The 27,979-nt window shown below is 45.1% G+C and overlaps 1 protein-coding gene across 3 annotated transcripts in view; it reads left to right on the forward strand.

Annotated features, from left to right (window-relative positions):
* The window catches only part of LOC145344747 (frizzled-3), a 117,775-nt gene that overhangs the window by 76,301 nt on the left and 13,495 nt on the right, over positions 1-27,979 (forward strand). For all 3 annotated transcript variants that reach the window (XM_080191860.1, XM_080191862.1, XM_080191861.1), the window contains one exon: positions 4,163-5,180. In XM_080191860.1, coding sequence (XP_080047986.1) covers positions 4,163-5,180 — 1,018 coding nt within the window. The remainder of the gene's footprint in view (positions 1-4,162; positions 5,181-27,979) is intronic.

Raw genomic sequence — 27,979 nt, forward strand, 5'->3', positions numbered from 1 at the left:
TTATATACTTGCTCTCCTTCTTGGTATTTTGCACTAGTTTTCTTTTGTAACTTATCTTAGCTCTTTTTATTACTCTTTTAGTATCCCTTTGTTTATGTTTGAAAGCTTCCCAATCTTCCAGCCTGCCACTGGTTTATGTAATATGGTATACCTTAGTTTTTGTCTTTATTTTGTCCTTGACCTCCTTGTTTAACCATGCATGTTTTTTACGCCGCTTGCCATCTTTCTTCCTCACTGGGATATATTTTAGTTGTGAGGACTTAGTTGTGAGTATCTCCTTGAACAGCTGCACTGTCTTAACTTTTAACCGTCCTGCCCACTCTACTTGGGCCAAATCTGTCCTCTTGCCTATGTAATATCCTTTGTTTAATTCCAGTTTCTCACCCCCAAACTGAATTTTGAATTCTATCATACTATGGTCACTACTCCCTAGGGGATCCTTAACTATGAGGTCATTAATTAACCCCTCCTCATTACACAATACCAAATCCAGAGTAGCCTGTTCCCTGGTTGGTTCACAACGTACTGTTTCAAGAAACAATCTTTGATACATTGTGTCATTTCTTGGTTGATCCATTAGAAGGGACATTTGCTATTTGGCAAACCCTCTCCCGAGGACTGTTTTCCCCATCCCTTTTACTCTTCCACCTAACTTGACTAGAATGCACTGGAAATTTGAAATCTGATGATTTAATGTATAGAGCAAAGATAGTTTGAGTTTGAAAAAAGGAAGCACTTGCATTTGGATAGCATCTTTCCCATCTTCAGAGCGTCCAAAACACTTCATAGAAATTTAGTGACTTAATGTGCAAGCAGATAAAATGCAGCAACCATCTTGTACGCAGAAAGGCCCCAGTGTCAGCAAATGTGATATTTAACCTGTTTTTCATTGCATTAGTTGAAGGGACAGTATAATTAGAGATAGATGCTGTTCTCTGCAATCAAGAGTGAAAGTCCCAAAGGCTGTGTTTAATGACATCTCTGAACTAGAGAGGAGCTTGGGACTGGGAGGGGAAGGATCTAGTTTTCATGTCAATGACACAGATACAACAAAAAAATAGGTTCTGCTAAGGGAGAATGAGCTGCCAGGGACTGTCATGAAGGCCGCCTTGGAGAACGCTTACCTGAAGATCAGAGACCAAATGCCCGTGACTGCTGAAGCGTTCGCCAACAGGAAGGGAACAGTTTTGCCTGGTGATTGTCGAGCGATGCTCGTTCATCCATTGTCGTATCGTCTGCATGGTCTCCCCAGTGTACCATGCTTCGGGACTTCGGTCTCTGATCTTTGGGTAAGCGTTCTCCAAGGCGGCCTTCGTGACACACGACAGTGCAGAGTTGCTCAGCAGAGACTGATAGCTAAGTCCCACACACGTGAGGATGGTCTCAACTGGGATCTTGGGTTCATGTCGCACTATCTGTAACCCCCATGACTTGCCTGGGCTTGTAAAATCTCACTTACTGTCCTATCTGGAGACAATACGCATCTCTTTAACCTATGCTAATGCTATCTCCACTCACATTGTCTGCATCTTTAAGACTTGAATAGCAGGTTAGCTGTAAAGACCTGCATTCTAATCAGTATTCTGTAAGCTGTGTGTGACTTTATATGCCCTTCTCTGATCAGAACCTTCCACACACCTGACAAAGGAACACCCATTTCCAAAAGCTTGTGGAATTACTATCAAATAAATGGTTGGACTTTACCTGGTGTTGTGAGACTTCTTACTGTGTTTACCCCAGTCCAACCCTGGCATCTCTACATCATCGTAGTGAATGTCAGAGGGGGTTCGATGGATCGTATGATCTTCTGCTCGTATTTCTTTTATTTATAACGTATAAATGTTGGCGAGAGCACCGAGAAAACTCTTCTGCTCTCCAAAAACTACCATGGGCAAAGGGGGGAGGTAGGAATTGATTTGTGTCATGACTAACCTTTCAAAGCGCTTCACAATGATGGATGTCAGATTGACCAGATGATAGTCACCAAAGCATTCTGCTTGGGTTTTCTTTGGTACCAGATGACAGTTGTCTTCTTGAAGCGGGTAGGGATCAGAGATTGGTGTAAAGAGAGGTTGACAATGTCTGCAAATACCCCCACCAGCTGGTCCGCGCAAGACCTGGGTACTCATCCGAGTACATCATCAGTCGTTTTCTGTGGGTTGACTTTTGAGAAGGCTGCTGTGACATCGGCAACGGTGACCTCAGATACAGGTTCGTCTGAACCTTGAGATGGAGGACGTGCTGTTGCTGACCTCTTACTCAAAATGGGCATAGAATGCATTGAGCACGTCGGGGAGGGGTGCATTGGAGCTGGCAGTTTTATCTGCCTTCATGTTATAGTCTGTTATGTCTTGCAAACCTTGCCATAGTCAGCAGAAGTCTGTGTGGCTAGCCTGGGACCCTAGCTTGGTCTGGTACTGTCATGTAGCATCTTTGAGAATCCCCATAGAACATATCTGGCTTTCTTTTATAGGTTGGGGTCACCTGGACTTCAGCAAGCAGTGGATATCCCTGTTCATCAATGGTTTCTGGTTGGGAAACACACAGATTTGCTTCTTTGGCACAGTCCTCTAACATTTAGTATTTTTATTAAAAAATGGTTATAAATAAATGCTAAATACATTTTTTAGTGGCTAGAGATATGATTTGAATCAATTATATTTTCTTTATGTTATATAACTAAATAAATGATTGGTGTGGACAGAGTAGGGATTCCCAGATATATTTAATCTGACAGACTTGGCATGAGTACAAACAATTACTTACTGATTTTGTTTCCTCACCACCTAATTTGTGCTTTGTTCTCATTTGTTGAGAATTGGTACATGACCTATTTTCCAAATGCCATTTGGTAGAGGGTGTGCAATTATCTGAAGCCAGGAAAGTGCCAGTGGTGGAAAACTTTTTCCAAAGTCACCTTGTTTTTAAAGTTCATTCCTGAAATGTAAGCATTGCTGGCAAGGCCAGCATTTATTGCCCAACTGCCCTTAATGTGGTTTCTTGAACTGCTACAATCCATCCAGTATAGGTACATCCACAGTGCCATTAAAAAGGGAGTTCCAAGTTTTTGAGCAAGTGACCGTGAAGGAGAACTTTCTAGTTCCAATCAGAGTGCTCTGACTTGCTCTGTAACTTGCAAGTCATGATGTTCCCGTGCAACTGCTGGTCTTGTTCTTTTCGTTGGTAGAATTTGCAAGCTTGGAAGGTGCCACTGAAGGAGCTGAGATTCTTGCCTGCCACACTGCAGTAGTGGAAGAGTAAATGTTTAAAATGGTAGATGAGTGCCAGTCAGATAGGCTGCTTTGTGTTGGATGGTGTCCAGCTTTTTGAGTGCTGTTGGAATGGCACTAATCCAGGCAAATGGAGCATATTCCAGCACATTCCTGACTTGTATCTTGTAGATGGTGGACTTTTCTTCTCAATCATACTACACTTATCCTAACTAGTTTTCAAATTACAGGACATTGAGCTATACTTATCAACAATTTCTGATGTTAAAGTTGTACTCTAGATAAAGCTAGCATTGACTGCAATGGCTTCAGAGAGGAGCATCTGGTGATTTCCTCTACCTTTGTGGACAGCACAGTGGCACTGCTGCCTCATAGCGGCAGGGACCTGGGTTCGATTCCAGGCTTGGGTGACTGTGTGGAGTCTGCGTGGGTTTCCTCCAGGTGATCTGGTTTCCCCTCACAGTCCAAAGATGTGTGGGTGAGGTGGACTGGCCATGCTAAATTGCTTCTTAATGTCCAAAGATGTGTAGGTTCGGGAGATTAAAGGGATAAATGCATGTGGTTACAGGGATAGTGCAGGGGGTGGACTTGAGTAGAATGCTTGTCAGAGGGTTGGCGCAGACTCATTGGGCCAAATAGCCCCCTGCATTGAGGGGATTCTATAATCTTTGGTGTGGCAGACCTTGGTGACAATCACCTAGATACAGTGATCATATAAGTATGGTCTTCAGACTTCTTGCTTTGTTAACATCGGTTCTCCAGACCAATTCTTTCTGCTGTTGCCAGAAGCACTCATATTTTTCTTAATTTAACCATAATTCTTCCAAACAAAATCAGAAGTGGGGACCAGTGCAATGTGAAAATTAGCTGCCTGTCTTTTGCAAGCTGAGAAATATAAATTGATTTTCTGATTGACTTTTTCTGTCCCACAGATTTCCAGACTGTGATGAAGCTTACCCACGTCACAGTGACTCTCTTTCAGGCGGTGATCCTACCGAGGAGGCCCCAATGGCTGTGCAGAGGGACTATGGTTTTTGGTGCCCAAGAGAATTGAAAATCAATCCTGAGCTTGGCTATTCCTTTCTCGGGGTTCCAGATTGTTCACCACCATGTCCTAATATGTATTTCAGACGTGAAGAACTTTCTTTTGCCAGGTACTTCATTGGTGTGATATCTATCGTCTGCCTATCTGCTACACTCTTCACCTTTCTCACATTCCTCATTGATGTGAAGCGATTCCGTTATCCAGAGCGACCAATCATATTTTATGCAGTGTGTTACATGATGGTTTCCTTGGTGTTTTTTATTGGGTTTCTTCTAGAAGACACAGTTGCCTGCAACAGAAATGATCCTTCAGTTTATAAAGCATCTACAGTGACACAAGGTTCCCACAATAAGGCATGCACCATGCTGTTTATGGTACTTTACTTCTTCACAATGGCAGGCAGTGTCTGGTGGGTCATTCTTACCATCACGTGGTTTTTAGCTGCCGTTCCCAAATGGGGCAGTGAGGCCATAGAGAAGAAAGCACTCCTGTTCCATGCAAGTGCCTGGGGGATCCCAGGAACCCTCACTATTGTTCTCCTCGCCATGAACAAAATTGAAGGGGACAACATCAGTGGTGTCTGCTTTGTCGGATTGTATGACATTGATGCGCTGCGATATTTTGTTTTGGCTCCTCTGTGTCTCTATGTGGTGGTAGGAGTTTCTTTGCTGCTAGCAGGTATAATATCCCTGAACCGTGTCCGGATTGAAATCCCACTGGAAAAAGAGAACCAGGACAAGCTGGTGAAGTTCATGATCCGCATTGGTGTATTCAGCATCCTGTACCTCGTGCCACTCCTTGTTGTAATTGGATGTTACTTTTATGAGCAAGCATTCCGCACTGTATGGGAGACGACATGGATTCAGGAGCGGTGTCGTGAATACCACATTCCCTGTCCTTACCAGGTACGTCATGCTTCACTATATATTGGAATGTAATGGGTAAGGAAAGTAAAACTCATAGCTGACTACTGAAAAGTTCACTACCCCGTTTACTAGTAATGTGTAACTAATAATCTGTTAAGTGTTGGCTCTGCAGCTTCAATCTATGCACTATAGTCACTGATGCCTTGCATGACTCCATAATTACTGATAGAACATGTATCAACTGCAAGTGTAAATGCTCATATACATGTTTGTGTATGCATATGAGTATATATAACATAGAAAATGTCACCTGTATACTAAAAATAGTATCTAGTACTTAGTGGATGCAAGACAGTTAAAAAGAGAGACTTGCATTTATATAGCACCGTTGCCGACCATCAGGCTTCCTAAAGTGCTTCAAAATCAATGAAGTATTTTTGAACTGTGCACACTATTGCAATGTAGAAAATGTGGCAATTCATTTGTGAACAGCAAGCTTTCTCAAACAGCGGTGAAATAAATTACCTTATAATCTCTGCAGATTGTTTTGTGAGATGTTTCGCATCCATCTAAAAGACCAGATTTGGTTTTAAGTCGCATCTGAAAGACAGCACCTCCAACTATGCAGCAACCTCTCAGTAGTGCACTCTGCTATAGGAACATGTTTGCCATTAGATTATGACTGATCTGTATCTTAACTCCAATTGCCTGCATTTGTTAACAGTCTCTTAGCAGCCTTGCCTAACAAAAGTTAACAATCTCAGTCTTGAAATTTTCCATTGACCTTCTACCTCCGCCAAACAATTTTCTTGGGTGAGAAAGTACCAGATTTTCATGATACTTTGTGTGAAGAAGTGATCCCTGATAAATTACCCCAGAGAAACTGAGCTCTAATTTTAAGATTAAGGCAGCTTGTTCAGGACTTTCTAATAGATGAAATAGTTTTTCTCTTCATCCCTCCTTCAATCTCTCTTTCTTCTCTGCATACCTACTTCTCAAATCCTCTAAATATCTTAAGCTCTTAAGATCTACCCTTTTGGTTCCGTATTCAAGGAAGTACGGTTTATTCCCAGTCTAGATCATGTACTGGAGACTCTGGATGGGAGCACAAACCCACAGCCTCATGCAGAGGTTAAGCCGTGACACACACATGTCTTTTTTTTATTTGTTCATGGGATTTGGCCATTGCTGGATGGGCCAGCATTTATTACCCATCTGTGAGGGCTTTTAAGAGTCAGTCACATTGCTGTGGGTCTGGAGTCACATGTAGGCCAGACCAGGTAAGGGTGTCAGATTCTTTCCCCAAAGGATATTCGTGAACCAGGTGGGTTTTTAAAACGATAGGTAATGATTTCATAATCATCATTGGACTTTTAATTCCAGATTTTTTTATTGAAATCAAATTTCACCATTTGCTGTGGTGGGATTCAAGCCTGGGTCCCCAGAGCATTACCCTGAGTCTTTGGATTACTAGTCCAGTGACAGTACCACTAAACCACGGCCTCCCCTATGATAGTTTGACGGTATACAGTAACTACTGTGATTTTGCTGTTGTGGGTTTTGATATTGTCTAAACTTCTTGCATGAGTGTAATTCAGAGGGAGAAAGAGACAATGTCCTCCATGTTTTAATCTACTTTTTCATAATGATGTCAAAACACCAATGTCAAATTGCACCCTTCTATTTAAAAAAAAGTCACTTCTCTTGCAATTGTTGTGCTGTTATTAATCATCTGCTAATGTCACTTGTAATTTACAAAGGTTAGAATTGTCTAATCAGCTTTGTTGTTGGTGTGGTGGCCAGAAGCTAGTGAGTGTACTATCAAATAAATCGGTTGGACTTAAACCTGGTGTTGTCAGACTTTTTACTGTGTTTACCCCAGTCCAACGCCGGCACATCCACATTATGGCCAGAAGGGGCACAGTGATAGGAAACTACAACTTTATTATATGGAAAACCCAGCTGAATGCTTGAAACCCGAGGGGTGAAAAGAGTGAAAGGTGGAGGTCAATCAGCAATTGAATGACATTTTTAGATTTTAAAAGCTACAATTTGAAGGAGGGAGAAGACTCAGGAAAAGTAGAACTTGCCTTAACTATGAATTCCTGGGAAAGAATGAGTGTGAATAGGTGTGATGAGCCTCATTTCCACTGAAGATGGAAAGTATAAGCAGGAATATTTAGGGCATGAATACTCAAATCATAGGAGGAAAAGGAAAGATAATCTTTCAATTGCTGATTGCCCTCCACCTTTTACCCTTTTCACCCCTGGTGTTTCAGTCATTGAGTACTAATGACCATACTATAGAAAGAAATAGGTGGTGATTTACCGTTTATTATGTGATGTAACACAGTTCAAAAGTCATCTTACATAACTTGACTTCCATTAACATCAAGTTGTTTAGCATATATACTAATAGCTGATGTTAGGATAAAAACTAAGGGGAGGCAATGGCCTGGTGGTATTATTGCTAGACTATTAATCCAGAAACTCAGCTAAGGTTCTGGGGATTCGGGTTGAATCCTGTCACAACAGATGGTGGAATTTGAATTCAATAAGAATAATCTGGAATTAAGAATCTACTGATGACCATAAAACCATCGTCAATTGTCGGAAAAAAGCATCTTTTTCACTAATGCCCTTTAGGGAAGGAAATCTGGCGTCAGCCCGGTTTACAAAAGAAAGCAATATGAGTCCAGTGGATAGTCTTGTCATATTGAAATAACGGGCAAATGACAGTATATTGATTAAACTCAACTGCAGAAACCAGGTTATCCTGAGAGTATCAAATGCTGAATGTAAAGCCCAGCTGTAACAATTTATTTACAGACTCGGTGAATTGCTCCTTTGGAGAGCCAGTGCAGACGTAGAAACATAGAAAATAGGAGCAAGAATAAACCATTCGGTCCTTTGAGTCTTCTCCACCATTCATTATCTCTGTGGCTGATCGTTCAACTCAACAACCTATTCTCGCTTTCCCACCCATATCGTTTGGCTCCTTTTGCTTCCAGAGCTATATCTAACTCTTAGTTGAAAACATATAATGTTTTGGCCTCAACTGCTTTCTGTGGTACAGAATTCCACAGCTCGCCACTCTCTGGGTAAAGAAATTTCTCTTCAATTCAGTCCTAACTGGTTTACCCTGTATCCTTCGACTGTGACCCCTGGTTCTGGATTGCTCTGCAGTGGGAATATCCTCCCTGCATCTACCCCATCCAGTTCTGTATTTCTATGAGATCCCCCCGCCCCCATTATTCCAGCGGATAAATTCCTAACTGACTCAATCTCTCCTCATACATCAGTCCATCCATTCCAGGAATCAGCCTGGTAAACCTTTGCCGCGCTGTCTCCATAGCAAAACCATTCTCAGAGAAGGAGAGCAAATCTGCACACAATATTCCAGGTGTGATCTTACCAAGGCCCTATATAACTGCAGCAAGACACTCCTGCCACTGTACTTGAATCCTCTCACTATGAAGGCCGAAATACTAGACCTGCATGGTTACCTTCAGCGAATGGTGTACAGGGACACCCAGATCTCATCACACATTGCCATCTCAATCTATAGCCATTAAGATAATAATAAGAACATAAGAAATAGGAGCAGGAGTAGGCCATCTAGCCCTTCGAGCCTGCCCCGCCATTCAATAAGATCATGGCTGATCTGTCGCTGCTCAGTTCCACATTCCCACCCTCTCCCCATAACCCTTAATCCCCTCTCTTATCAAAAACCCATCAACCCGCGTCTTAAAAATATTTAGCGAGGCAGCCTCCACCACTTCAACGGGCAGAGAATTCCAGAGATTCACCACCCTTTGAGTGAAGAAGTTCCTCCTCAACTCCGTTCTAAACCGCCCCCCTTTTATCTTGAGGCTGTGCCCCCTAGTCCTACTGTCTTTTTTGAGCGGGAAGAGTCTCTCCACCTCTATCCTATCCATCCCATTCATCATCTTATACGTCTCAATGAGATCTCCCCTCATTCTTCTAAACTCTAACGAGTACAAGCCCAGTTTATTCAGCCTCTCCTCATAGCTCAACCCCCTCAACTCCGGTATCAGCCTAGTAAACCTCCTCTGCACTCCCTCCAAGGCCAAAATATCTTTGCGCAGGTGCGGCGCCCAAAACTGCACACACTACTCCAGCTGCGGCCTCACCAATGCCCTATACAGCTGCAGCAAGACCTCCCTACTTTTATATTCAATCCCCCTCGCTATGAAGGCCAGCATCCCATTCGCCTTCCTGACCACCTGCTGCACCTGCAAGCTGGGTTTTTGTGACTCATGCACAAGGACCCCGAGGTCCCTCTGCACCGTCGCCTGCTGCAGTTTTTCGCCCCGTAAGTAATATCCTACCATTCTTCCTACCAAAGTGGACCACCTCACACTTGCCAACATTAAATTCCATTTGCCATTTCCTGGCCCATTCGCCCAGCCTATCTAGATCCTTCTGCAGACACCCACACCCTCCGCGCAATTTGCCGTTCCCCCAATCTTGGTGTCATCAGCAAATTTTGACACCCTACACTCAGTTCCCTCCTCCAGATCATCTATATAAATGATAAAAAGCTGAGGCCCCAGCACCGACCCCTGGGGCACTCCACTAGTCACCATCTGCCAATCCGAATAGCACCCGTTGATCCCCACTCTCTGCCTCCTATTTGACAACCAATCCTCTATCCACGCTAACACCCTACCCCCAACTCCATGTCCCTCGACCTTCTGCAGTAACCTCTTGTGAGGTACTTTGTCAAACGCCTTCTGAAAATCTAGAAAGACCACATCCACCGGCTCTCCTCTATCCACCGCCCCAGACACATCCTCATAGAACTCCAGTAAATTTGTCAGACACGACTTCCCTTTAATGAAACCGTGCTGCGTCTGCTCTATCAAGCAATTCCCTTCAAGATGCCTCGCAATTTCCTCCTTAATGACAGATTCTAACATTTTACCCACCACAGACGTTAAACTAACCGGCCTATAATTCCCCGCCTTTTGCCTGGCACCCTTCTTAAACAACGGCGTAACATTAGCCGTTTTCCAATCATCCGGTACTTCCCCGGAATCCAGCGACGTCTGGAAAATAACCACCAAGGCATCCACTATCACCTCCGCCATTTCTTTCAGAACCCTGGGATGCATTCCATCTGGTCCTGGGGACTTGTCCACAATCAGCCCCTCCAGTCTGTCGAGCACCGCCTCTCTAGTAACAGTAATGTCATTAAGACCCTCCAGTCCTACCACCTTTCCATCGCTAACACCCGGCAAATTATTCACGTCCTCCTCCGTGAAGACAGAAACAAAAAAGTTATTCAATACCTTAGCCATATCCTCATCCCCTACCACTAGGTCCCCTTTCTCATCCTCTAAAGGACCAACATTCACCCTAGCCAGCCTCTTGCTTTTTATATATTTATAAAAACTCTTGCTATCCTTTTTTATATTAAGCGCTAGCCCAGCTTCATAGTTTCTCCTACCCTTCTTTATCAACTTCTTTGTCAATCTTTGTTGACATTTAAACCTCTCCCAATCCTCATCTCGCCCACTACTCTTAGCTACTCTAAATTCCTCCGCTTTTAATTTAACACTTTCCTTCACCTCCTTCGTTATCCACGGCTTATTACCTCTCTTCCTACTATCCTTTTTGACCATCGGAATAATTTTCCGCTGAGCACCAAGAAAGATCTCCTTAAAGATCCTCCACTGCTCCTCAGCAGACCCTCCCTCCAACGCGCTCCCCCAGTCCACATTCACCAATTCTTCTCTCATCCTACCATACTCCCCTCTATTCAAACAGAGGACGCGTGTCCCCTTCATGTTTTTGCTACTAAAGTAGATAACCTCATGTTTATTCACATTATATTGCATCAGCCACAAGTTTGCCCATTCAACTTGTTCAAATCATACTAAAGTGTTCTGCGAGCTCCTCACAGCTCACCGACCCACCAAGCTTTGAATTATCTGCAGATTTGTAGATATTACATTTAGCTTTGTCATCTAAATCATCAATATACATTATGAATGGCTGGGTTCCTAGCACTGATTCCTGTGGTACCCCACTATTCACTGCCTGTCTCTTGGAAAAAGACCTGTTTACTCTTTCTCATTGTTTCCTGTCAAGCTGTTTTCTAGCCATCTCAATATACCACCCCAAGCCTCATGTGCTTTAATTTTACACTCTAATCTCTTATGTGGGACCTTATTGAAAATTTTCTGGAAGTTTAAAGTCCAAATAAACCATAAACACGGGCTCCCCCTCATCAAATCTACTAGTTATAGTCTAAAATAATTCCAGTCAAATATGATTCCTTGTCGTAAATCCTTGCTGACTGATCCTGTCACTGTTTTCCAAGTGCTGTGCTATTAAATCTTTTTTAATGGACATAAATGATATTTTCCCCACTACCAATGTTTGGCTCACTTGTCTGTAATTCCCTGTTTTTTCTCTAGCCAGCCAATCACCCTCCCCCCTTTAAAGACATGATTTTATGAATGACATCCTTTGTGCTGTAATTCTATGGTTTCTAATATTTAACTATGGCTACTAATAAAACTGAGACTTTTTAACAGCACAAAGGAAAAGGAGATTGTTCTGGTTTAGGGAATGCATTCAATAGGTAAGGAGGGAATGGTCTATATGAGAAACGTAACAAGAAGCTGTTACAGCAGAGAGATATCTTGCCTTATGATTCTTTTATCTCTGCCTCCCCCTGCTAACACCACAAGCACCCCCAAAATCTCTGGAAAATATTTGTAATGAGCTTTTTTATTTTCATTCATGGAATGTGACCATCATAGACAAGGCCATAATTTATGGCCATTTCCAAATTCATTTGCACAGGTGCTGATGAGCTGCTGCCCTGACCTGTTGCAGTCCATGTGATGTAGGTACACCACATTGCTGTTAGTGAGGGAGTCCCAGAAATTTGGCCCAGTGACTGTACATCAATGACAGTGGTTCTAAGTCAGGGTGGTATGTGATTTGGGAGTGGAACATGTGCCCCAGTGTTTGTGAGGAGGACTTTGCAGGGTTTCTTTGGGCAGGGTGTGTTTTGTAAACTGTGGCACTTAGGCAATTGCTGGGAAGTTTTATTATTTAACTATTTAACTTTTCTGTAGTGGTTTTGATATAACTGCTTCCCTAAACCATTTCAGACGGCAATTAAAAGTCCTCTCAACCTCATTGCTGTGGAACTGGAGTCAAATGTAGGCCAGATTTGGTAAGCACCACAGATTTCTTTCCCGACAGGACCTGAGTGAATTGGATGGATTTTTATGGAAACACAATAGTTTCATGGTTATCACTTTGACGTTAGTATTTTATTCCTTATTTTATTTATTATTTAAATTTAAATGCTAGCACTCACCATGGTGGAATATGAACTTAAGTCACTGGAGCTTTAATCCAGGCATCTGGATCACTAGTCCAATAATATTACTTTCGTTCATAACATTACTATTATTATTTCCATAATTTTGCACAAAGCTACTCTTGATTTGGAATCATTGTCTGCTCCTCTCACAATGTTATCTTGTTATCACAATGTCACCAATCTCTTTTGGCACAATGGGCTCTGTTTCTAAACATCCATAAACATATCGAACAAGCTCCCTGCTCTGATATAACACTTCTGAAAACGGAATCATCAACCAATACAGGATGATTCCAAAGCCATTTGCATTAATTTGTATAATAGCACCTTGTTGTTCAATGTGTTTAAGTGCCAACTCTCATTAGATTTACTCACTGTCATTAATCACCATGTCAGTATTCTAAGGAAATGGCAGTCATGCTGAATAATTGCTTGGCATCTGCATTTATAGTAGAGAGACAGCTCAATATGCCAGAAATCCCAAGAAAATGAATATTGAATCAGGGACAAAATATCACCAAAATTAACAAGGAAACACTGCAGATTAAGAAAGGTGACAGATGGAAAGCAGGGAATTATAGACCAGTTAGCCTAACATCTGTGAAGGACATTACTAGAGTCCTGTAACTGAACACTTGAAACGTTTCAGCAGTTCAGACAGAAGCAGCACAGATTTATAAATGGCTGGTCCTGCCTGGTGAACCAGGTGAAAAGATGGCTAAAGCAGTGCACAAAGGATTGCCTATGGATAAGATCTGTGTGGATTTCCAGAAGGCATAATTCATAAAATCACCGGTAATAAACCATAAGTTGAAGCTCACGGATCTGAAGGTAAATTATCCACCTGCTTGTGAAATTGGTTGAAGGGGAGAGGACAGAGAATAGGGATAATACAGGTGCCCAGATTAGCAGAATTTTATTAGCAGTGTCCTGCAAGGATCCATGCTAGCCTCAACTCTTTGCTGTTCATTAATAATATAGAAGATGGGATAGAAAGCCACTTTTCCAAATTTGCTGATGATACAAAAATAGGCAGCACTGTAAGCAGTGTAGATGGAAGTACAAAGGAGGCATTGGTACATTGTGAATGGGACAGAACAGTAGGAAATTGCTTAATCATTTTGTACCTAAAAAAAAGATGCTTTCTTAATGGTGAAAAGCTAGAAATCTAAAGAAACATGGAAGTCCAAGTTCACAAATCATTAAAATGACATAAACAAGTATAGAAAATAATCAAAATGGAATGCTGACCTTTATATCACGAAGTGTAAAATAGAATGGGGTAGAAGTCATGTATAGATTTGGTTATACCTGAAGTACAGTGGCGAGCTGTTCTGTGTATCAAACCTTAGGAAGGAAATATTGGCCTTGAAGGGAGTGCAGTTTAGATTCACTAAAATAATACCTGAGCTCTAAGAGTTGAGTTGAAGAGAGAGATTATTAAAAATATTCTGTAGAATTTAGAAGGCTGTGAAGTGATTTGATCAAAATACTAAGGGGGACAATTAGGATAGACTGAGAATCTATTTCTTCTCTCATGGAGTCTAGGATTAGGAAATATTGTTTACAAATTGGACATAGACCCTTTAGGGGTGAAAATAGTAAACACTTCTGCATTCAGAGGATAGAAACTTGGAATTCTCATCTACAAAGCACACTTGATGCAAGTTCAATTTTTTATTTTATATCTGAAAGACTTTTGCTAGCCAAATAAAATAAGGAATTTGGGGTAAAGGGAATTAGGTTGCAGGTAAGACATGATCTCATTGAATGGCAGAACAGTTTCAAGGGGCTAAATTGCTTCCTCCTGTCCCTATGTTTCAAGCATTTCAAATTGGGTATGTGGCAAGTTCAGTTAAGGATAAAGATCCCTGTCCTGTCCAAGAAAATGTACCAAAATCTCAGCATCAAAACCCCTCAATCAACATCTCCCGCACAAAGTATTATCTGGTTATTATCACATTGCTATTGTGTGAGCTTGTATTCAAATTTCCCACCAGATTTCCTAAATTACAACAGTAACTACATTTCAGAAATACTTGATTGGCTGTAAAGTGGTTTGGGATATTGTGATGTTCAGTAAGATGCTGTATAACTACAAGTCTTTCAGTAGCTTTCAGATTTTAAATGAGTATCTGCTCTGCGTTCACAAGGCTTACTAGAGTTGTCTACTCCATCCAATTTTTGTGGTTTTGCTAGCAATCCTTAATTTCTATGGAATAATGGAGAGTTTTCTATTTCAGTCCCATTCTCACCTCAAATTGGATTGGCTGCCTAAATTCACTTTGCGTAAACCATTAGAAGTCAATATAGATAGAGATTTTTACTTAACGAGTATACTGAAAGACCAGTGTTCTTGACTGCTTTGGCAGCCCGTCCCCACAGAAGTGAAGTCAGTGCATCAGAGAGAGCAAAGAAAAAGCTCCAAACTTCTTATTTGCCTGAGCCTTCAAATAGTATCTGCTCCACATGTGACAAAGTCTGCAAGTCATCCATTGGGCTTATCAGCCAGTGGTAGGAAGTTATCCTTGATCCCAACGCACTGCCTCAGATGAAAAAACATTTGTATTGGCATTAAGTTTTCCTCCCAAGCCATTGGGAGTTCAGCCTCGATTATTTAGTGCTGAAAATTCTGTGTTCTTAAAACATGCAGAACAATGTTATGGTATTGATCATGGGTGGCATCACATCAGTTCAAATGTTCTCTAAAATATCAGTTCACTTGGCCAAGATGAATCTGACATTTGGGGCTTTGGATGCTGACCGTGATAGATGTTCACTGTATAAGGGTAGAGAAGAAAAATGAAATTGAAATTGATGTATAGACCAGCCATGACCTATCTGAATGGCAGAGCTGGCCTGAGGGAATGAATAATTTATTCCTGGTCCTGGTAGGCTGTATCAGATGGTCTGAGTTTTCAGTTTGTAAATGTATCCTGTTTCTGAACAGGCTAGTCCATGTTGTCTTTATTCTCTCGATTTAAGGATGTTTAATTCATTAAATAATCTCAATAGATGCTGCTGGCTTATGTGGAAACACATGTATATTAAAGACTAGTTTCTTGCATACAACGAGAGAAGGACATAAAGGCAAAGAAACCAAATGGTGCAGACGTCCAATACAAAGTGCCTCTTTCCAAACCAGAGTTGGTGCAAGTGACAGACCTTTGCCAAAGGCTTTAAATATTGTGAAAAATGCAAGACCATTGATGCAGAGCTCAAGCAGCATTTAAAATGCTTATTGCTGAAATATGACACCATTGACTTATGCCTGTTATTGTGTGTTTATAGGAATGACTCCTTAACCACATGTCTTCACTTGTCCAAAGCAGAGAAATTGAGGAATAAATAGGAGCAGTTTCGTCACAGCTCAGACAGAAATTATCATTGAGTGCATTCAGCCTCCACCAAATGGATAATGGACACTTACCAGTAGCGGTGATGCTAAGAATCCATTGGACCCAAGCTTAAAAACTTATAGAAACCATAGAAACTTATTAAATTCTAACAGGATTAGACAGAGTGGATTCAGAAAGAATGTTCCCGATGGTAGGGAAATCCAAAACTAGGAGACATAGTTTGAGGATAAGAAGTAAAGTTTCTAGAACTGAGGTGAGGAAAGCTTTCTTCACCCAGGAAGCGGAGAATGTGTGGAATTCACAACCACAAAATGTAGCTGAGGCCAAAATGGCTAGAGGGATCAAGGGATATGGGAGAAAGGGGGAATCAGGATATTGAATTTGATAATTAGCCATGATCAAAATGAATTGGAAGAGCAGACTTGAAGGACCAAATGGCCTACCCCTGCTTCTAGTTTAAAAGAACAAAAATGACATTGACATCTATTAGTCTCCGCGGATGATGTACTGCTCCCAGAGTGTATGTTGCTCCTGTATTGAATACTGTCTATTGTGGCTGTAGAGAGTGATTTGTCAGTAACTGCCCCTTCTGTAGCTGGCACAGATGAAACATGTTGGCTCGAGGTAGGGCAAACACACTGGGGATCCCTGCATACTGTTGTGTTTCTATGTATGGCATTGTGTCTTGCTGGGAGATGTTCAATAGATGGTTTGCGTAAGTTGTCCATACCTTGCTATGGTAAAGGAGAATGCTGAAAACACAAGCCTTGTACGCATTATGCTTTGTATTTTCAGTTGGTTTGCTGTTGGTCCACACTTGACTTCTCAACTTTGCTGGTAATTGTTGATCCAAGGTATGTGAAGCTAATGAGCTTCGGAGTGAGATTGCCAGTGTTGCTGGATTTTCTATGTGCTGTGCCGTAATTTTAGTCTCCTTCGCAGTCCAAGCTCCTTGTAGGCCCGGGAGAACCCATCTCCAAGCTGTTAAAGTGAATTTCATAATGAGATGACAAAGAAGTATCATCAACAACTTGTGAACTAGAACATTACACCATTTGGCGTGTAGTCTTGCCGTGGTTTAACAGCTTGCCATCAGCTCAGACTTGATTTGAATTGCTGAAAGTGTATAATAGCAGCTTGAGAAAAAGATGCCAAAGAGAGGTGGTACCAGGGTAGCATCCCTGCTTTACCCAGCTGCTGATCTTGAAAGCCCCTGCTAATGCTCCATTGTAACTAATTCTGAATGTTCTCGTTGTAAGACGGGATGATGCCCGGGAGTCCGAGGGGGTGGGGGGGGCAGCATATTTTCTCAGCACTTTATTGAATCAGTCTCTGCTGACAAGCGAAGGCCGTGTTGAGGTCTGTGAAGGCAAGGTAGAGTGATCTGTCTGTTCATGGCTCTTCTAGACGATAACTGCCAAAGGGAGAAAATCTGCCAGCTCTGAAGCTGCACTGAGATTTGAAATGGATGTGTAAGATGCCAGGATCTGTCATCTAGTCAGAGTAGCATCAGCAAAGACCTTCCCCAGAATATTTAACAAGTGAATATCCCAGTAATTGCTGCAGACTGTCCTTGGATCAACACATTGTGTACCACTGACCTAAAAAAGGATCCAGAGTTCCACACATTTTCAGTCAGCCTCTTTTAGACAATAATGCCCAACGTCAAAGTGTCAAATTGGAGCCATCGGTATACACCATTTATAACGCTGTACTCACTGCACATGGGAAACATGATCAAAGGAGGCTTGCTGGACTGAAATGGAGCCAGTTAGTGTGAACACAGGAGGACCCTCATGAACTCGAGTAAATGTTCAGCAAACAAGACCATCAAGTCCAGGTTTGGCACTGTGCCAATTGTACTGGCTGAAACTCTGAGACAGCAAACAATCTACTATTGAATCCAGGGATGCTTGAGGGGCATATGAAGGAATCAGGTCCAGCAGCAAGCTAGCCAGGTCTCCTAGAGCCCAAGATGGGGATGGTCATCACTCAACCTAGCAGACAGATGGAAAGATCAAACTCTGCACAACAGAGAAGTGCTGAGTGCCATTCAAACGTTCATGTCATAGGAAGTGCTGGACAGCAAATCTATCATAGAACTCAACAAGATCATTGACTGTTTTGCCAGTGGTAAAACCTCAGGAGACAATGGCAGTCCACCTGAAATCATCAGAAGTGGAAACCTGCCACTGCTGCAGCATCTTCATGAACTGTTGTGCATTTGCTGGAAGGAAAATTAAGACATAGAAAAATAGTCATGTATAGAAACAGAGGGATCAAAGTGACTGCAGCTATTATCATCTCTGCCCGGGCCCAAAGACACAGATTCTGCTTCCTCCCAGGAAGGAGTTGATGATTTAGCAGAGTGGGGCTTCTGCTACATGGTGATTATTTAGAGATTCTGCTCACACCTAGATCATTAATTTTTCCAGTACCGGGCATTATTGGGCACCACTTGGACTACTTAATACCAGGGAATTTTAAAGAGCAATAATTTTACTTGAATAAGAAGATTTGGAGATCAGATTAGCTGGAGAAAGTGTTTGTAAATAACGCTCACAGTCCAGCATTTCCTTTGTGATGGGTATCCCAAAATAAACGACAGGAGCTTTTGCTGTACCTGCCATCCTCTGAGATGTTGAAGATTTAAATGGGATCATGCTAGATTTACTGCAATTGGTATTGATCCTGACAGAGAATAAGAACTGAACCAGGCCTGGATTTAGCTCACTTGTTGGTTGAATAGCTCATCAAATATCAGAGACAAAATCGACACTTGGATTAAATGCTAATGGACTGTTAAATCTGGTGGAACTGTACCCTGGCAGCAGCCATTACCAGCAGGAAAGGCTGAAAATTAAGAGGGGCTAAATGTGGCTGGACGTGTGATATACGAGAAGTAGAAATAGTTTGTCTAAAGTTAGTGCTGGTTTCACTAACATTTTGGGTCATTCTTTCCAATACACCTGTCAGATTGTCTAGTGCCTTATTGCGCCTCTGGCTACTGTCACGTTATGCATCAAATTAAGACCACATATAAATTTGTGAAGCGTGAAAGATAATTAAAGGATCAACAGCATGGTAGCAGGTTTTGTCAATTTGATTCCTAAGTCCTGTTGAAGCTTGCTGTAGCTTTTTTAGCCTGTTACCACCCCCCACAGATTAGAGCTGTGTTTAATAAAGATTTGAAAATACCATTGTCAATGTAAAATCCACTTAAAATAGGCCGAGAATTAATGTTTCAAAAATTAACCCATACAGAGTTTATTATTTCTAAGGCTCTCTTCAGGATTTTTATTATAAAACTGCAGTCAACTTGCAGAAAGACATTAAATCAAAACCTGTACCCAAAGTTTCTATTTGGGGTTGCCCTTCTGAAAAGAGAGGTTAGGAAAGGATATTATGCAATTGGAAATTGTTGATTGGAATAAAGGCATTTTGTTGGGAAAAGGAAATTTTGCTTTGTTTCCAGCCTGTGCAATGGGAATGCTTAATGCTGTGATGTGGAGATGCCAGCGTTGGACTGGGGTAAGCATAAGAACATAAGAAATAGGAGCAGGAGTAGGCCATCTAGCCCCTCGAGCCTGCCCCGCCATTCAATAAGATCATGGTTGATCTGTCGTGTCTCAGTTCCACATTCCCGCCCTCTCCCCATAACCCTTAATCCCCTTGCCTGTCAAAAACCTATCAACCCGCGTCTTAAATATATTTAGCGAGGCAGCCTCCACCACTTCAACGGGCAGAGAATTCCAGAGATTCACCACCCTTTGAGTGAAGAAGTTCCTCCTTAACTCTGTTCTAAACTGCCCCCCCTTTATCTTGAGGCTGTGCCCTCTAGTCCTACTGTCCTTTCTGAGCGGGAAGAACCTCTCCACCTCTATCCTATCCATCCCATTCATCATCTTATATGTCTCAATGAGATCTCCCCTCATTCTTCTAAACTCTAACGAGTACAAGTCTAGTTTATTCAGCCTCTCCTCATAGTTCAACCCCCTCAACTCCGGTATCAGCCTAGTAAACCTCCTCTGCACTCCCTCCAAGGCCAAAATATCCTTGCGTAAGTGCGGCGACCAAAACTGCACACAGTACTCCAGCTGCAGCCTCACCAGTGCCCTGTACAGTTGCAGCAAGACCTCCCTACTTTTATATTCAATCCTCCTTGCTATGAAGGCCAGCGTCCCATTCGCCTTCCTGAGCACCTGCTGCACCTGCAGGCTGGGTTTTTGCGACTCATGCACAAGGACCCCGAGGTCCCTCTGCACCGTCGCATGCTGCAGCTTTTCGCCATGTAAGTAATAGTCCTTCCTACCATTATTCCTACCAAAGTGGACAACTTCACACCTGCCAACATTAAATTCCATTTGCCAGTTCCTGGCCCATTCGTCCAGCCTATCTAGATCCTTCTGCAGACTCTCCACACCCTCCGCACAATTTGCCGTTCCACCAATCTTGGTGTCATCAGCAAATTTCGACACCATACACTCGGTTCCCTCCTCCAGATCATCTATATAAATGGTAAATAGCTGAGGCCCCAGCACCGACCCCTGGGGCACTCCACTAGTCACCAACCGCCAATCCAAATAGCACCCATTGACCCCCACTTTCTGTCTCCAATTTGACAGCCAATCCTCTATCCACGCTAACACCCTACCCCCAACTCCATGCCCCCTGACCTTCTGCAATAACCTCTTGTGAGGCACCTTATCAAACGCCATCTGAAAATCAAGAAACACCACATCCACCGGCTCTCCTCTATCCACCACCCTAGACACATCCTCATAGAACTCCAATAAATTCGTCAGACACGACTTCCCCTTAACGAAACCACGCTGCTCTATCAAGCAATTCCCCTCAAGATGCCTCGCTATTTTCTCCTTGATCACGGATTCTAACATTTTACCTACAACAGACGTTAAACTAACCGGCCTATAATTCCCTGCCTTTTGGCTGCCACCCTTCTTAAACAACAGCGTAACATTAGCCGTTTTCCAATCTTGCGGCACTTGCCCGGAATCCAGCGACGTTTGGACAATAATCACCAAGGCATCCACTATCACCTCCGCCATTTCTTTCAGAACCCTCGGATGCATTCCATCCGACCCTGGGGACTTGTCCACAATCAGTCCCTCCAGTCTGTTGAGCACCGCCTCTCTAGTAACAATAATGTCATTCAGGCCCTCCAGTCCTACCATCTTTCCATCGCTAACACCCGCCAAATTATTCACATCCTCCTCCGTGAAGACCGAAACAAAAAAGTTATTCCAGGCCTCAGCCATTTCCCCATCCCCTACCACTAAGTCCGCCCTCTCATCCTCTAAGGGTCCAACGTTCACCCTAGTCAGCCTCTTCCTTTTTATATATTTATAAAAACTCTTACTATCCTTTTTTATATTAAGCACTAGCCCAGCTTCATAGTTTATCCTACCCTTCTTTATCAACTTTTGTCATTCTTTGTTGACATTTAAACCTCTCCCAATCCTCCTCTCGCCCACTACTCTCAGCTACTCTAAACGCATCCGCTTTTAATTTAACACTTTCCTTAACCTCCTTCGTTATCCACGGCTGATTATCTCTCCTCCTATGATCCTTTTTAACCATCGGAATAAATTTCTGCTGAGCGCCAAGAAAGATCTCCTTAAAGATCCTCCACTGTTCCTCAGCAGACCAACGCGCTCCCCCAGTCAACATTCGCCAATTCTTCTGTCATCCTATTGTACTCCCCTCTGTTCAAACAAAGGACACATGTCCGGGAACCCACTTTCTCCTCCTCCATCTGCATCAGAAACTCCACCATACAATGATCACTCTTCCCAAGAGGATCCTTCACCACAAGGTCCCTAATTCTACCTGCCTCATTACATAACACCAGATCCAAGATAGCTTGCTCCCTCGTCGGCTCCAACACACACTGTTCAAGGAAACTATCCCGGCAGCGTTCCAAGAACTCCTCCTCGAGCCCACCGCGTCCAACATGGGTCGACCAATCAATATGTAAATTGAAATTCCCCATAATTATCGCCGTTCCATTCCTGCACACCGTGTTTATTTGCACGTTAACAGCCCGCCCCACCTCCAGATCATTATTCAGGGGCCTATAAACGACACCCACCAGCGTCTTCCTCCCTTTACTGTTCCTAATCTCCACCCACAACGATTCCACTTTCTGCTCTTTGGCTCCAATATCATCCCTTACAACCACCCTGATGCTATCCTTAATCAGCAGAGCTATGCCCCCCCCCCCCCCCCCGCCCCCCCCCCCCCCCCCCACCCCACCTTTTCATCCCGCCTATCCTTCCTAAACACTTGATACCCCTGTACATTCGGCTCCCAGACCCTGTCACCTTGCAGCCACGTCTCTGTAATGGCCACCAGATCATATCCATTTGTGCTGATCTGCGCCACCAGCTCATTCACTTTATTCCGAATGCTTTGTGCATTCAGATAAAGTGCCTTCATCCCAGCCTTCACCTGGACCCTATTTGCCAGAACGCCACCAACCTTACTCACACCCCCTACTCCTTTTATTATTGGGACATCCTCGGCCTCTTCCCTTACCTGTACCCTCTCCTTTACTTTAGACCCTGTAATTTCACCTACCCTCGCACCCTCCCCCCGCCCCGCCCAATTAGTTTAAAGCCCTATTTACACGATTCACCAGGACTCTGGTCCCAGCGCGGTTCAGACCGACCCCATCCCACCTGACCAGGTCCCACCTACCCCAATACTGGTGCCAATGCCCCATAACTTCAAACCCATTCCTCCCACACCAGTCCCTGAGCCACCCATTCACTTCCTTAATCCTATCAACCCTACGCCCGTCTGCACTCGGTTCAGGCAGTAGTCCAGACATAACCACCTTGTCGGTTCTACTTTTTAATTCCATTCCCAGCTTTTCATACTCCTTCCCCAGATCCTCAGTTCGCATTTTGCCTACGTCGTTGGCACCCACATGTACTACAATGACCGGATTCTCACCCTCCCACTTCAGGTTCCTCTGCAGCCCAGATGCGACATCCCGGACCCGAGCACCAGGCAGACAACACACCCTTCTGTGCACTTTGTCATTGTGACACAGGACAGTGTCAATACCCTTCACCCCACTATCCCCAATTACTACTACGTTCCTTTTCACCTTCTCTTTGTCTATGTCCTGCATCACTGTACCGTGTGCAGTTTGCTCACCAACCTCACAGCCCTCGTTCTCATCTACACTGGAAGCAAGAACCTCAAACCTGTTATGCAGATTAAGAGGCTGAGGCATTTGGTCCCCACCCTCCTCCCTCCGGTCCCCACCCTCCTCCCTCCCTCCGGTCCCCTCCCTCCTCCCTCCGGTCCCCTCCCTCCTCCCTCCGGTCCCCACCCTCCTCCCTCCCTCCGGTCCCCACCCTCCTCCCTCCCTCCGGTCCCCACCCTCCTCCCTCCCTCCGGTCCCCACCCTCCTCCCTCCCTCCGGTCCCCACCCTCCTCCCTCCCTCCGGTCCCCACCCTCCTCCCTCCCTCCGGTCCCCACCCTCCTCCCTCGGGTCCCCACCCTCCTCCCTCCTCCCTCGGGTCCCCACCCTCCTCCCTCCTCCCTCGGGTCCCCACCCTCCTCCCTCGGGTCCCCTCCCTCGGGTCCCCACCCTCCTCCCTCGGGTCCACACCCTCCTCCCTCCTCCCTCGGGTCCACACCCTCCTCCCTCCTCCCTCGGGTCCACACCCTCCTCCCTCCTCCCTCGGGTCCACACCCTCCTCCCTCCCTCCGGTCCCCACCCTCCTCCCACCCTCCTCCCTCCTCCCTCGGGTCCCCACCCTCCTCCCTCCTCCCCCCTCCTCCCTCGGGTCCCCACCCTCCTCCCTCCTCCCTCGGGTCCACACCCTCCTCCCTCCTCCCTCGGGTCCACACCCTCCTCCCTCCTCCCTCGGGTCCACTCCCTCCTCCCTCCTCCCTCGGGTCCACACCCTCCTCCCTCCTCCCTCGGGTCCACTCCCTCCTCCCTCGGGTCCACACCCTCCTCCCTCCTCCCTCGGGTCCACACCCTCCTCCCTCCTCCCTCGGGTCCACACCCTCCTCCCTCGGGTCCACACCCTCCTCCCTCCTCCCTCGGGTCCACACCCTCCTCCCTCCTCCCTCGGGTCCACACCCTCCTCCCTCCTCCCTCGGGTCCACACCCTCCTCCCTCCTCCCTCGGGTCCACACCCTCCTCCCTCCTCCCTCGGGTCCACACCCTCCTCCCTCCTCCCTCGGGTCCACACCCTCCTCCCTCCTCCCTCGGGTCCACACCCTCCTCCCTCCTCCCTCGGGTCCACACCCTCCTCCCTCCTCCCTCGGGTCCACACCCTCCTCCCTCCTCCCTCGGGTCCACACCCTCCTCCCTCCTCCCTCGGGTCCACACCCTCCTCCCTCCTCCCTCGGGTCCACACCCTCCTCCCTCCTCCCTCGGGTCCACACCCTCCTCCCTCCTGTTCCTGACCTTTAGAGTTAGCCAGTCCGGGGGGGGTGGATGTCTCTTGCACCCCATTATCAATGGCACCCTCCCTCCCCCCCCCTGATGAGCCTCAGTGTCTGTAGCTCAGAGGCCAGCTCATCTACTTTGAGCTGAAGCTCCTCCAGCAACCTGCACTTACTGCAGACATGGTCACTGGGAAGGACCCTGGGGTCCACCAGCTCCCACATACAGAAACAGCACATCACATGCCCCTCCATTATTCCCTGTAGTAATATTGAACAACGATTTCAACACAAACTTACCTGGCCCTTTTCTCCAGAGCCCTTTGTTCCTCAGCCCTAGTAGCTCACTCAGCTTCCCGCTCCGACACTGCCCGCTGTCTACACCAGGTCTCCTTTTAAACCTGGCGCTGTTTAAAAGCCTGCTTACCCACAAATCCCTGCTATCCACTCCCTTTGAATTCTTAAAGCAGTAAACAGAAAATGCCCGCAAAAATGCTTTTAAATGACTTAAACACTTCTACAAAGTAAGTTCTTAGTACACACTAAAACGCCCGCGAAAATGCTTTTAAATGATTTAACCAGGTTTTAAGAACATAACATAAGAACATAAGAAATAGGAGCAGGAGTAGGCCATCTAGCCCTTCGAGCCTGCCCCGCCATTCAATAAGATCATGGCTGATCTGTCGAGGCTCAGTTCCACATTCCCGCCCTCTCCCCATAACCCTTAATCCCATCGCTTATCAAAAACCCATCAACCCGCGTCTTAAAAATATTTAGCGAGGCAGCCTCCACCACCTCAACGGGCAGAGAATTCCAGAGATTCACCACCCTTTGAGTGAAGAAGTTCCTCCTCAACTCCGTTCTAAACTGCCCCCCCTTTATCTTGAGGCTGTGCCCCCTCGTCCTACTGTCCTTTCTGAGCGGGAAGAGTCTCTCCACCTTTATCCTATCCATCCCATTCATCATCTTATATGTCTCAATGAGATCTCCCCACATTCTTCTAAACTCTAACGAGTACAAGCCTAGTTTATTCAGCCTTTCCTCATAACTCAACCCCCTCAACTCCAGCATCAGCCTAGTAAACCTCCTCTGCACTCCCTCCAAGGCCAAAATATCCTTGCGTAAGTGCGGCGACCAAAACTGCACACAGTACTCCAGCTGCGGCCTCACCAATGCCTTATACAGCCGCAGCAAGACCTCCCTACTTTTATATTCAATCCCCCTCGCTATGAAGGCCAGCATCCCATTTGCCTTCCTGACCACCTGCTGCACCTGCAAGCTGGGTTTTTGCGACTCATGCACAAGGACCCTGAGGTCCCTCTGCACCGTCGCCTGCTGCAGTTTTTCGCCAAATAAGTAATAGTCCTTCCTACCATTATTCCTACCAAAGTGGACCACCTCGCACTTGCCAACATTCAATTCCATTTGCCAGTTCCTGGCCCATTCGCCCAGCCTATCTAGATCCTTCTGCAGACTCTCCACACCCTCCGCGCAATTTGCCGTTCCACTAATCTTGGTGTCATCAGCAAATTTCGACACCCTACACTCGGTTCCCTCCTCCAGATCATCTATATAAATGGTAAATAGCTGAGGCCCCAGCACCGACCCCTGGGGCACTCCACTAGTCACCAACCGCCAATCCAAATAGCACCCATTAACCCCCACTCTCTGCCTCCTATTTGACAGCCAATCCTCTATCCACGCTAACACCCTACCCCCAACTCCATGCCCCCTTCTGCAATAACCTCTTGTGAAGTACCTTGTCAAACGCCTTCTGAAAATCAAGAAAGACCACATCCACCGGCTCTCCTCTATCCACTGCCCTAGACACATCCTCATAGAACTCCAATAAATTTGTCAGACACGACTTCCCCTTAACAAAACCGTGCTGCGTCTGCTCTATCAAGCAATTCCCCTCAAGATGCCTCGCTATTTCCTCTTTGATGACGGATTCTAACATTTTACCTACAACAGACGTTAAACTAACCGGCCAATAATTCCCTGCCTTTTGCCTGGCACCCTTCTTAGACAACGGCGTAACATTAGCCGCTTTCCAATCTTCCGGCACTTCCCCGGAATCCAGCGACGTTTGGAAAATAACCACCACGGCATCCACTATCACCTCCGCCATTTCTTTCAGAACCCTCGGATGCATTCCATCCGGTCCTGGGGACTTGTCCACAATCAGTCCCTCCAGTCTGTTGAGCACTGCCTCTCTAGTAACAATAATGTCATTGAGACCCTCCAGTGGTGAATCTCTGGAATTCTCTGCCCGTTGAAGTGGTGGAGGCTGCCTCGCTAAATATTTTTAAGAAGCGGGTTGATGGGTTTTTGATAAGAGAAGGGATTAAGGGTTATGGGGAGAGGGCGGGAAAGTGGAACTGAGCCACGACAGATCAGCCATGATCTTATTGAATGGCGGGGCAGGCTCGAAGGGCTAGATGGCCTACTCCTGCTCCTATTTCTTATGTTCTTATGTTCTTTCCATCGCTAATGCCTGGCAAATTATTCAAATTATTCAAATTCTTCCTCTGTGAAGACTGAAACAAAAAAGTTATTCAAGACCTCAGCCATTTCCCCATCCCCTACCACTAAGTCCCCCCTCTCATCCTCTAAGGGTCCAACATTCACCCTAGCCAGCCTCTTCCTTTTTATATATTTATAAAAACTCTTGCTTTTTTTTTGTATTAAGCGCTAGCCCAGCTTCATAGTTTCTCCTACCCTTCTTTATCAACTTATTTGTCAATCTTTGTTGACGTTTAAACCTCTCCCAATCCTCTTCTCGCCCACTACTCTTAGCTACTCTAAACGCCTCCGCTTTTAATTTAACACTTTCCTTCACCTCCTTCGTTATCCACGGCTTATTACCTCCTCCTACGGTCCTTTTTGACCATCGGAATAAATTTCTGCTGAGCACCAAGAAAGATCTCCTTAAAGATCCTCCACTGCTCCTCAGCAGACCTACCTTCCAACGCGCTCCCCCAGTCAACATTCGCCAATTCTTCTGTCATCCTACCGTACTCCCCTCTGTTCAAACAAAGGACGCGTGTCCGGGAACCCACTTTCTCCTCCTCCATCTGCACCAGAAACTCCACCATACAATGATCACTCTCCCCAAGAGGATCCTTCACCGCAAGGTCCCTAATTCTACCCACCTCATTACATAACACCAGATCCAAGATAGCTCGCTCCCTCGTCGGCTCCAACACACACTGTTCAAGGAAACTATCCCGGAAGCATTCCAAGAACTCCTCCTCGAGCCCACCGCGTCCAACATGGGTCGACCAATCAATATGTAGATTGAAATCTCCCATAATCATGGCCATTCCATTCCTGCACGCCGCACTTATTTGCACGTTAACAGCCCGCCCCACCTCCAGATCATTATTCGGGGGCCTATAGACGACACCCACCAGCGTCTTCCTCCCTTTACTGTTCCTAACCTCCACCCACAACGATTCCACTTTCTGCTCTTTGGTTCCTATATCATCCCTTGCTACCACCCTGATGCTATCCTTAATCAGCAGAGCTACGCTCCCCCCTTTGTCCTCTCGCCTATCCTTCCTAAACACTTGATACCCCTGGACATTCAGCTCCCAGTCCCTGTCACCTTGCAGCCACGTCTCTGTAATGGCCACCAGATCATATCCATTTGTGCTGATCTGCGCCACCAGCT

The sequence above is a fragment of the Carcharhinus amblyrhynchos genome, chromosome 7, assembly GCF_965287045.1.
Source record: "Carcharhinus amblyrhynchos chromosome 7, sCarAmb.v2.hapA, whole genome shotgun sequence".
In the NCBI taxonomy this organism is placed as follows: domain Eukaryota; kingdom Metazoa; phylum Chordata; class Chondrichthyes; order Carcharhiniformes; family Carcharhinidae; genus Carcharhinus; species Carcharhinus amblyrhynchos.